This window comes from Balaenoptera borealis (assembly GCF_965194805.1).
Source record: "Balaenoptera borealis genome assembly, chromosome: 2".
NCBI lineage: Eukaryota > Metazoa > Chordata > Mammalia > Artiodactyla > Balaenopteridae > Balaenoptera > Balaenoptera borealis.
Window position 1 is genome coordinate 68,547,324 of NC_138867.1, and position 12,282 is coordinate 68,559,605.

Below are 12,282 nucleotides of genomic sequence, written 5' to 3' on the forward strand. Positions count from 1 at the left end.
CTCCATAAAGCTTATTCCAACAGATGACAATATTAAGTCCCCAAATCAGCATACCAGTGAGTATTAAAAGAATATCCTATGATTGGCTGCAATTTCTGAAACTACACCATTTTCAGTCCAGGCTCTAAGAGAGGTGGTTTAGAACTTTTCACTGATAAATATAATTCTTAATTGCAATTACTGGCTTTCTGTCCTAGTAGATCTAGATCAAGTCTTCCTTCTTGAGGCTCCTCCACATTTGCCTTCACCTCCACCTTCTAGGAAATTCCTATCCTATGCAAACATGACAGAGACTGACATAGAGGGCTAGCCAATTGGATGTCTTAGCTCAAGTTTTGTTGAGTTGCAGGCATAGGAGACCTATATACCCCAAGTTCCATGATATAAGTAGTTCTAAATCCTAAATACGAATTCTGAAAAAGAAAAATTTCATGACAAAAATCTCAAAGATTTTAGAAAGTCCTAAAGTCTTAATAGCATGCTCTTTATCTTCAAGCAGTTCTAAGGTAACGTACATTGTCTGTATTATGGATTTCTGACTTTTTCTTCTGTTATCACCATCAACCCCCCACCTTGCCACTGGAATCTCTGTACAACTGCTTGGCTTGCAGAAGAGACACAAAGGAAAGAGACACAAAGTTGCTTTTCTCCTTTTTGCGATGTAACACAGTTTTTGAAGTATTGGATAGAAAAGGGATACCTTTACTTTGACCATTTCTGCTTAGTTATAGAATTCATTTCATTACCCACTCTGCTGTCTAGTACTCAGCCCAGAGGAAGTGCTGAATAATTTGTTCAAAGAATGAATGAATGACTATTCTTCTACTAATTACGGTCATGATCCATTTCATGCTAAACATCTTAAATCATATCTCTTTCGGAGAATTTAAGGGAATTTTCTTTGTAAGTATCTGGAAAAAGATTAACTGCTATCTTCTAGGCAGGCTGAGAGCTCTTATAACAGTTTATTGAATACAATAAGGCAGCCTTGGGCTTTACAGTGTTGCACTGGATTGTGGGAAATAGTTTGGTACATTCTACTAATGTTTATTTCCAAGTGTTATAGCTAACCTCTCTGTCAATTTGCCTCACATCACCAATTTCCCTCCTCATCCATATGATTTTATATGTATAAATTAACTCTTTTACCAACATGGAGAGCACCTGAACAAAATGAGGTATTAACAAAATTGATTATTTCTAAAGTGAGGTGCCCTAGCTTTAAATTTTTATTTATTTATTTGGCCACACCACAGGGCGTGTGGGATCTTAGTTCCCCGACCAGGGATCAAATCCGTGCCCCCTGCATCAGGAGCGCAGAGTCTTAACCACTGGACCGCCAAGGAAGTCCCATTGTTTTTTAAATTTTTATTTATTTATTTTTTCATAAGCATTCATTAAGAGATATTATTCTCTGCATACACTTTCAAAATCATTTTGTGGGGTTGGGAGATGAGGTATGGCTTCTTTTTGAAAACATAAAAATCCATAAAGGGTCAGGTGTAACCTCTTGTCAAACTTGAAAGTAAAATATATTCATATCTTAGGGGTGTAACTGTGCCATGTCTGAGAGACTGGCCCTCATGAATCAAAAGACTGAAAAATTGGGGAAGGTGATGTTGTAGCACCTGAAAAGCATGGGACTTAACAGCAAACTTCATCATACTGTGGCTTCCTCTTGATTGCTTTATGATGAATGACTTACGGATGACACTGTCCTGTGGTGATATAGTGACATGCAACATAAACACCGTGCAGCAATAATTCTGCTGAGATTTACTGGTAGTCAATAAGCCAGTTCAAATTACCAAAATAAGGAAAACATCCCCATTATGATAATTAATGGTACTAAAACTGTATGTTGACTGCTTCATAAAAGACACCCATATATAATATGAAAATGTGATTCTTAAAATATCAATAGATTCACTCATCTGCCCAAATGTCTCTAACTCCTTTGAATGTAATGGGTTCCTTTAAAGTTTGGTTGTTTTTTAATAGTAACTTCTATTTCCTTGAAAATCATTCCCTTTCTTAATGTCACAAATAAACCCAAGAAGGGAAATAGATAAAGTGTGCGCGTTTTAACCTATATGCAACATTTTGAAATGAATAAAAAGCTCTCAGTTGTCTCTTTGCAGGGAGGTGTCCTATTTTTAACTAAATGGCACTTCTGTAAGTATGACGAAAGTCTCTCATACTTGGAGGTTAAAAAGTGGGGCACACATGAATTTCTAGTTTTCTTAAAAACACAGTGGTTTGAACAAAATCTCAGGCCAAAGTGGCAAAGATAGTTTGTAAATGTTGATGATAGAAATATAAGAACAACCACCAAAAATATAGCACAGTGAAATGCCTAGACAAGGTTTTCTGTTTAGTTCAGAATCTAGTTAGATTGAAAGTGAATGACTGTGAGATCCACTCATAAAGTCTTCATTTTTATATCTAGTCCTGATGCTCCTGGAAGACACGGATTATTTAAATCTGAGTCCCTTGATAGATCATCTTTGTGTTCGAAAACCACTGTTTGTACAATAAACAGGTTGTTAGATAAGAATGATCTAAGAATGAATTTATAGTAGCAATCTTGGTTTTAAAGTATTGTCTCCTTGGAAGCAATGATAAATTTACATGTTTCCTAAAACCTAAAAAAAAAAAAAAAAAAAGACAAAACTAAATTCTTATGGTAGATGTACAAAGATAAAGCTTACTTTTCTATGCCGTATAGCCTAAATGTAACTGCAATTTATGAGGTCAGGCAGATTCCAGTTTTTACTGAAATTTTGTCATAAAACATAAATCATAGTTACTATTAAAATCAAGAAGGCACATTTAAATTTGACAAAAGTTTCCAATGAAAATGTGTTGTACTTTCTTTGACCACTCAAAGAAATACATTGCCCCTTCTACATTAATTCTATTCTGTAGCATGTTATAGAACTTGTTTATCCTCTCTCTCTCTTTCTCATTGAACCAAGCCCTAGACATTCTGTAGCAGAAATGAACATCTATGAGTGTTGAAAATTTGCAAGTTAGTAACACACTACATACAAATGTACTTTTTTTACCTTTAAAGAGAGTACAGAAATACATAATATGAGACTCACCTGACAGTTCACATCCAAGAAGCTCCATTCTCAAAGTGCAGTGTCTTCGACAGACTTGGGGATAGAGTCTCACGTACTGAGCTTTTATGGGGGGCGTGAAAGAGTTAGCATAGGGTGTGTTGTTATCCACATTTCCACGGAACACCTATGTAAAGAGATAACATAGAGTTTAAAATTATTAATTGCAACAGCTTTTTCTTAAAACCTATTTTCATATATTGACCCTATATCCTACACAACGTAATCTCTCAAAGATTGGATTAAATAATCTAGGGGTCTGGAGCATTTAGAAAGCACCTTGCCATGAGAAGTGAATATAAATATAATTTTCTGTAAATTCAATATTTAATACCTTTCTGCAACCTTAGTATTTTATTTTCCTTCTACTGATATAAATAAAATATAATGCTTTTTTCCCTAAAAAAAAAAAAAAAAAAACCTATAGACAGAATCCTCATTAAAGCTGTAAACCACTGTGACCTATGGCTTAATCTATACCTTACTATGATGGTCGTGTCAATTTAAGGCCAGTCCTTCAGACTACCTTAATCTTTCAACTTAATCTGGGACAGGGGTCTGTCTGCTCATTTTGCTACTTAGTGATTATAGTTTTTTTGTTTCATTTTGTTTTTAGGAACCAGTCTTCACTATTGCTTCCTGATCACTCAGTTTCTCTAATACTGTGATCAGATTTATGACATTTTAGGGTCTGATTCCTCAAGATTACTTCCTTATCAGTCTGTCCCAGATAAGAGACTCCTAATTCTTCATATATATCTCCAGTGAAAAGCTAATTTTCTCTAAAAATTAAGTGCTAAAATGTGTTATTTTTAATTCCTTTAAATCTCATTCTCATTTTACCCTCTACATAATCAGAAAACCTATTAAATTCATTTAAGAAGGTAACTTAAAAAATCATTCATAAAATGTAGGAGAGTCTAGTCTAATGACTTAGTTTTAAATGGAATGAGCTGCAGTGCTGATTTTTTTAAATTAAAAATTGGGGGTAAAATTAATAAAAAAATTAGAAATATCATATGAAAAGGCAAAGGAGACATAGAATATTATATCCATTTCTTCTAAAATATTTTATTCTGCTAAATAACAAAATTTTCTTCCAATATGAAGTATATAAAGATATTTATGTTTTCTATAACTTGGTGTTTTTCTTTAAAAATTATATTTTTTCTTTAAAAATAAAAGTTTTGATCTGTATTTATTTGATTAAGGAGAGTGCTAATCTGTCAAAGCAATAAAATGAAATTGAAAGCTGACTGTTGTTAAAATAAAACTTAATTTCATACACAGGACTATGCTAACCTTGTGATAAAGTGTTTATAGGACCACCAATTAAAATCTGAGAAAGATTTCAAAGGTAGCTACTGTACATTGATAATTTGGGATACCACCGTACCCTCTCCACACCACTGGTGCAATTAAAAGAATCATAAATTTACTTTCAACAGCATAAGACTTCTGCTGAATATTCAGTAATCATTTGGTAATCCATGATCATTTATGGGAGTTTACTTTCAAATTAATAATGTCATGTAAGTCTTACCATATCCTCATTGGTGCCTTTCACTGTGTACATTGCCCAAGTCTTTCCATCATTACTGTAGGCAATTTTGTAGGATTTTGTATACTCTGGGCTTCCAATCCTCTTGGCTCCTTGAGTAATCACACCAGTAACTCTCATTTTTCTTTGTAAATTTATCTGAGGAGACAAGGCATAATCAACTATAATTTCACTGCTTTCAGGATAACAATGCTGATGATATCAAATTTGAAAATGGAACATTTTTATTTATTAGTAAAGATTTTAAATAATACAAAACAAGCATATATCAAGCTTAGCTTCAAAATGTCTTTCTCTGATGGTATACTTTTTTTTTTTAAAGTAAAGCAATATGTAGGAACAAGATTTGAAAAGGGCCATGTGTCCCCAAAATATAAGTACTGAAAGCATTTGGTTGATTATGATATGTAAGTATGAGTTAGCAAAGTGAAAAATGAGAATGTTATCTTCTCAAAATAACCTCAATGACATTACTATGAAACTAATGTCAGTATAACTGTTAGTGTATCTCAACTGCTTTAGCCTTCAAGAAATTTCCATTAAAATAAAACATGCAAACCTCTTTGAGATCTTTGAGTATTAGAATAAGAGAAGGTAAAGACAACAATGATGGCAAAAAACAAGTACAAAAGTATCTTCAGTTTCTCAATCTTTATACTGTAGTCTCTGCTATGGGTTGTGTAAGTACACACTGGCCATTGAGGGTTTTTCACCAAATACTTCTCATTTCATTATATGGAGATGTTCTAACTGATATTTTCTCCCCATTCCAAATCACCCTACAATAGTTTGCTGCAGCATAACTGTCACCTAATAAATCTTTCAACATTTTTCTCATATTTAAATAGAAATCTCCTTTTGACACAACATAATCATTCATTAAATGCTACCATGTAAGAAAAATACTTTCTTCATATATGGGCAAACATTAAAAATTGTTCTATTCACTTTAAAATGCCTTTATGATGTCTATAAAATCTTAAGCTCAGTAGAAAAGCACTGTTTCAATGTTCTTGACAAATCACTATAAAGCTCTCCTCTCCACCAATTACAAATCAGAATAATTTAAATCTGTTATACTATAATATTGTTAATAATTCAGAGACCATTTCCTGAGAAAACCAGAAAATCTTCAGATTCATGTAAGTGATAAGGATTTTCCACTCTCTGACGGGACTATAAGAGTTAACATTTGAAATGGCGGAGGATGTGCATGAAGAAACCAGCGCCTCTAGAATCATTGTTTTTATATGATTAAAAACATGTCATACATTTAAAAAGTGAAAAATTGGAACTGTGAAAGCAATCATTAAAGAGTTCCCACCCCAGACAAACACTGTGACTCATTAAAAGACCTACAATGTTTTATTTCCCTGGATTTATAGATTTTAAATGTGTTAATGTGTTAAGGGCAATCCTGAATCTTGCATGTAGCCAGTGCCCTTTCAAGCTTCTGAAAGTTTGCTAACATGGCACGGTCCACCGTCCTCCCTATTCTGAGTTTCCCTAAGTCTCATCTTCCCTCTCTGATGGTTCTTCCCCAACTAGTGCTCATAAAACGAGTCTCTGTCTTACTCATCTGGAATTTGGATGAGTTAAAGAACTGGGGTGGATGGTCCCCAGCCTCTGACTGGCGAGCATGCCCACGTTTCACTTTTGTAAAGCAAACCTATAAACAACATTTTTGTTTTTAAATTCTGGGCCTTTGGTTCCTTTTTTCTTCAACAGTGTGAAGTGAGTTGACTCATATATCTGATTTTGCTTTTCTCATTTTAATACTTAGACATCAAAATCACTGACATGAATACATTTTATGTCCCATTCTTGTTTGGAGGTACAAATAAAAGAATACTCCCCATGAAGGTAAATTTTACTTATTACTCTTTTATCTCAATTCGTTCTCTAAAGATGATTTTGTAATTTTAACTGTGAGATTTGGTAAAGGTTATCTCCAAAAGAGACTTTATCTGTATGTTAGGTAAATGAGCACATTGCTATGAAAGAGCCATATTCTTCCACTAGCATATGTATAGCATTTTTTTTTTCACATGGAGACTCTTCATAGTCTAAATCTTTCTAATATATATAACATAAACAGTGGACACTATGAATCACGTTTCCTCCCATTTTGGAAGCCAAATTCCACACTTGATACTGCTGAACATTCCTTTTTCATTATCTTTTATCTTGTTTCAATTATCTTGTTTACACCCCTTATAGATGGCCAAATTATCTCTGCTAGAGTTTTAGCTGATGAGCTGTAGACTAATTTTCTGAAGCTTAAATTGTGTAACAATCAAAAAATGAAAATCTGAGTACATGTTTCTAAGTCATATCAGAAATGATGTTTTAAAGGATTCCTGTTTGCTCTAATATTTGCAAGCTCTGAATATATATCTCAAGGAGCTGGAATTCCAGAGAGTAAACAGCACCCAACTTGGGTGGTATCTACTTTTAGTAGGTATTTGTAATTAAATATCAGTACTATTTTCATCAAATAAAAAATAACAACCAAAAAGGGATTCATAGAATACTGGTTCAGGGATTATTAGCAATTACTAGGTTTTAGGCTTTTGAGTTCTCCTGTACCTAGCATTATTAAACTTGGAATAATAAGGAATTCATATATAAAAGAGCTAAGATTTCACTGTCATAGTCATACACAAATTTAATACCAGGAATCTATATTACTGTGAGAAATAAACTAAACCTTGGGAGAAGGTTATCACATGATTTTAAAAACATCTCTACCACAAAATTTGCTGCAAGTAATCCCCTTTCATCCCACTCCAACATTATTTTGTGATCTTTTTGTAAAATAACATCGGCTAAAAGGTGATCTGACTTCTGTTTATTCTGCCTGTATGAAGGTGTAAATAAACTAAAGGTCTACTAAAGGGGGTTATATCAGAAATTCCAAAATTACTCCCTGTGGCCTTGATAGATGTTTGGATATGCAATAAAATATTTTCATTTATTTATCTGGTTTCAGAGAAATTACTGTTCCACTGGGTAGTAGGTATACTGCACGTCCTTAAAAAAACAAAAGTACTTTCTAAGATGTTTTGAGTGAACTGTTTTCCCTGCATTAATGTAAATATTAAGATACGTAATCTGGATCTAGAATGCCTAGAACCCAGGCAAAGACCAGGCAGAAGGCAGAAAAATACTGACAGTTTCAGCCCTGGCTTTTGCCACTTCCCACCAATATATCTTGAACAACTTGTCTAAGCTTTCTGAAATTTAATTTCCTCCCTAGTAAAATGGATTTTAATAGAATTCTTACATGTGAAAATTACATGATATAATGCATGTAGAAATTTAATAACACCTGCCACCCAGAAAGCTCTGTGCTTGCTCTTTGGGTTGATTTTTAGTTTTTGTTGTTCTTTAAATGAAAAGGGGCATTCCTTTTCTGTGTTCTGCCCTTATATGAGCTAATAATCATAATAACCATATGAAAAAAACTTTGAAATCAACTTCCAAAGCTATGTACTAATAAGATATTTAGGGTTATTATGTTTAAGTGTGTGTGTGTGTGTGTGTGTGTGTGTGAATCTAACCATTAGATTCAACATGGGGGAGAAGGGGAAATTAATGGGTTCCTGACAGGTGGCAGGTTAAGATTTCAAAAAAAATTTTTAAAATCCCTAAAAAGATAAAGGAGTTTTTGAAACATAAGACAGAAACAAGCATCTAAATAATAAAATAACAAAAACCAATTGGAAATACTGAGAATAAAAAATATAAAGTTAAATAAAGTTTAAAATGAAGCTGAACAAGTTCCCAATGGGGTGACTTCAAGCAAAGAGTCATAGTTGAAGAATAAATTAGTGAGCAGAAAGACAGGTTATGAAACCCTTTCTAAAAGGTGATGGGATAAAGATATTGCCCATATTGGCAGATGATATAACAATTTACTTTGAAAATTCAAGAGAAGTAACAAATAATAAAAACTAATTAAAAAGTTCTGCAAGTTTGCTTAATATAAGATCAACATATAATTAATCGGGTTTCCCTGGTGGCACAGCGGTTAAGAATCCGCCTATCAATTCAGGGGACATGGGTTCAAGCCCTGGTCCGGGAAGATCCCACATGCCGTGGAGCGACTAAGCCTGTGCGCCATAACTACTGAGCCTGCGCTCTAGAGCCCATGAGCCACAACTACCGAAGCCCACACGCCTAGACCCTGTGCTCCGCAACAAGAGAAGCCACCGCAATGAGAAGCCTGTGCACCACAACGAAGAGCAGCCCCCACTCGCCGCAACTAGAGGAAGCCGGCGCCCAGCAACAAAGACCCAACTCAGCCAAAAATGAATGAATGAATTAATTAATTAAAAAAAAACATATAATTAATCTATATCAGCAATTATCAAAGGAAAATGTAATATAAATAATCAAAATAGTGTGATACTGGCACATGTAAAGGCAGACTGATCAATAAAACAGAAGAGAAAAATCAATAAATAGACCCCAGTAGGTAAGGAAATTTTGTATATGAAATAAGTGATATTCAAATTAGTGGAGAAAAGATGGAATATTCAATAACTGGATTGGGACAATTTGGTAGACACCTTAAATAAATAAATTTAGATCAGTATCTGTCATTTTATCCCAGAATAAATTCCAGGTAAATTAAACACTCAAATGAAAAAAAAGAAAGAAAGAAGGAAAGAAAGAAACCACAAAGGACAGAGGAAATGTAGAATTAAGAATACTCTCAGAGATAAAAATGACTTTCTAATCATGGTACTGGTTTTACAAATGTTATTATATTAAACTAAAATTTTCTTTAAAAAGCAAAATAAAGTCAAAATACAAATGACAAACTAGGATTCATATTTTTATCAGAGCACAGGATTAATCAAAAATATTAGATCTTACCAATTAATAGGTAAAGCACAGACAACCTAAGAGGAAAAAAATGGGCAAAGGATTTCATTAGTTGACATCTAAGGAAATATATATGGATATTAAACATATGAAAAGATACTCAATCTTCTTCATGTAAATTGAATTAAATCTACCCCAAGGTACTATAATTCACCTTTTACATGAGCAAAAAGCAAAAAAAAAAAAAAATTATTATATGGTATTAGCAAAAGTGTAAAGAAATAGGCAAGCATGTACATTCGTGTTGGGAGTATAAATGACAGTCTTTTATGAAGGGCAATTTAGTGACTTGAAACAAAATGACAAATGCACATTTTCTTAAACTTGGCAATTTCATTCTAGGAATGTAGCCTACAAGTATAATCACACATAGGCAAAATGATGTAGGTACAAAGTTGTTCCCTGCAGCACTATGTATAATATAACACAATTTCAAGCAATTTAAAATGTCTATCAATAGGGGTCTAAGCCATTTCATTATGGAGAAGTCCAGAAAATGAATACAATTCAGTTGTAAAACAAAAGAACAGGAATGAAGGAGCCGGGAGGGGACAGGGAGAGAGAAAGAGAGGAGATCTTAGCATACGATTTAAGAAATTACTGCTTTCAGGTTTTGGTGTGGTATCAAAGAAGATGATCTACAATTATCTGGAAATTATGTGAAAAGAGTACAAAGACTTTAGTAACAGGACAGTGTGTACTGCATACTCCTCTTTACTGTAAAGGGCGAATAATAAATATACATATTTTCTTGTACATAATTATAATGTCTGAAAGCAAAAATAAGAAACTGGTTAACAATGGTTTCAAAAGTAGGTAAACAGATATCTGGAAGAGAGAATTAGGAAGAAGAATTTTTACTATACTCTTTTGTGTCTTTGGAAGCTTGTAATTTGTAGATGTCTTACCTATTCAAAATACAAATACAATTAGAGTAAAAAAAATAAGATGTTATTTATAATACCACAGTAATTATAAAATATCTAGAAATTAACCTCAAAAATAATTAATATGACTTATGGAGAATATTTTTGAACTAAAGGACATTATAGAAGACCAGTATAAATTTTAATGGATGAGACAATATAATAAATTTACTCCCTCAATTTTGTTTGTAAATTCTGTGCAGTTTTCATCAAAATCCAGAAAAAAACTATTTGCCATGATTAATTTATTCTAAAAATCTATACTTTTTTATTTTAAATTATACATTGAAAAATAAACTTTCATTAATAGATAGCTAAATGAATCTTGAAAAAGATGTAACAAAATGGGGGAAATCTGCCATGTATTAAGACATTACAAGACCATTTTAATTAAAAATAATGTGGTGCTAGCACATAGAAAAATATCCGCGCAAATTGGAAAGGGGATCCAGGAAGAGTCCCGCATATATATTGACACTTGAGGCAGCACTACAAGCCAGTGGAGAAAGGATAGATTATTTAGTAAATGGTGTTGAGAGAACTGATTCTCTATATAGAGAGAAATGAAGTTGGATTGGAATGTACTGAAGACCGAATGTGAAAAGTAACACTATTCATCTAACAGAAGAAAATGTAGAAACATAATTTTTGTGACCTCAGAGTTGAAGAAGCTGTTCTTTTAAGAAGACCAGAAAAGCATAAATGTGAAGGAAAAATGGAATTGGCTCCCCAAAGAAATTAAAGGTTTCTATTCAGCCAAGTACATGGTTGGGTAAGGGTAATAGAAAGGTGACAGCCTGGGAGAAGATATTTGTAATGTCAAAAGCTAGCAGGCTTATTTAGTGTACTAGTTCTATACTTTTAGGTCTCAAGACTCCTTTACTCTCAAAAATTATTGAGGGCCCCAAAGAGAAAATACACTGATACCTGACATTGTGGGATATATATATCAATGCTTATTATATTAGAAACTAAAATTGACAAATTTTAGAAATATTTATTAATTTTTTAAAATTAATAACTTTATTAATAATAGTAAAGTAATTGATTAATTAATTAAAAATAAGAGTAACAAACCAATTACATTTTAACATAAGCTCCATAATTTTGTAAAATAATAAATTGTCCAAAGCCAAAATTTTACTGGGGAGAGGTTATTTTACATTTCTGTAAATCTCTTTAATATCTGATTTTAGAGAAGATAAGTAGGTTCTCATATTTATTTTCTACATCAAATCTACTGCAAAATATTTTTTGGCTGAAGTATGAAGAAAAGCCAGCTTCACACAGATATGTAGTTGGAAAAAGGAGTATTTTAATAACCTTTCCAGATAAATGTTTATATTCTTCTTTGCTACCACATCAGAACTTGACAAGAAGTGGTTTCTTAAATTTAAGTTGCAGTGTGGAATCTGAAATCTACCAGTGGACTTCTCATATTCATTATGTTAAAATACATTGGTTTATCTTGCACTTTAAATGGGTCTTTTACCCCTGCATGGTTTTGTAAAATCATACATTTGTCATTTGGAAAATATAGACTCACGGAGCTATGTGGACTCTCTAAAAGATTACACATTTTATTATATAATATCAAAAAGTCACATTCATTAATATCACCGCCAATTTCATTAAAAAATCTTAAAACACTGGAAGCTCTCAAGCTCATGCCGGCAGTTACATTTTTTCCAAAATTCTAATTTTCCCTTGAAATTTCAAGTTTTGTCTAGCAACAAATACTGTCAGTTGTTTTCCTTAATATGGCAGGACTACTTTG

General features: G+C 32.9%; 1 protein-coding gene across 2 annotated transcripts in view; it reads right to left on the reverse strand.

Annotated features, from left to right (window-relative positions):
* The window catches only part of EDIL3 (EGF like repeats and discoidin domains 3), a 431,990-nt gene that overhangs the window by 116,288 nt on the left and 303,420 nt on the right, over positions 1–12,282 (reverse strand). For both annotated transcript variants that reach the window (XM_082377943.1, XM_082377944.1), the window contains 2 exons: positions 4,669–4,824; positions 3,108–3,252 (listed from right to left, as the gene is read on the reverse strand). In XM_082377943.1, coding sequence (XP_082234069.1) covers positions 3,108–3,252; positions 4,669–4,824 — 301 coding nt within the window. The remainder of the gene's footprint in view (positions 1–3,107; positions 3,253–4,668; positions 4,825–12,282) is intronic.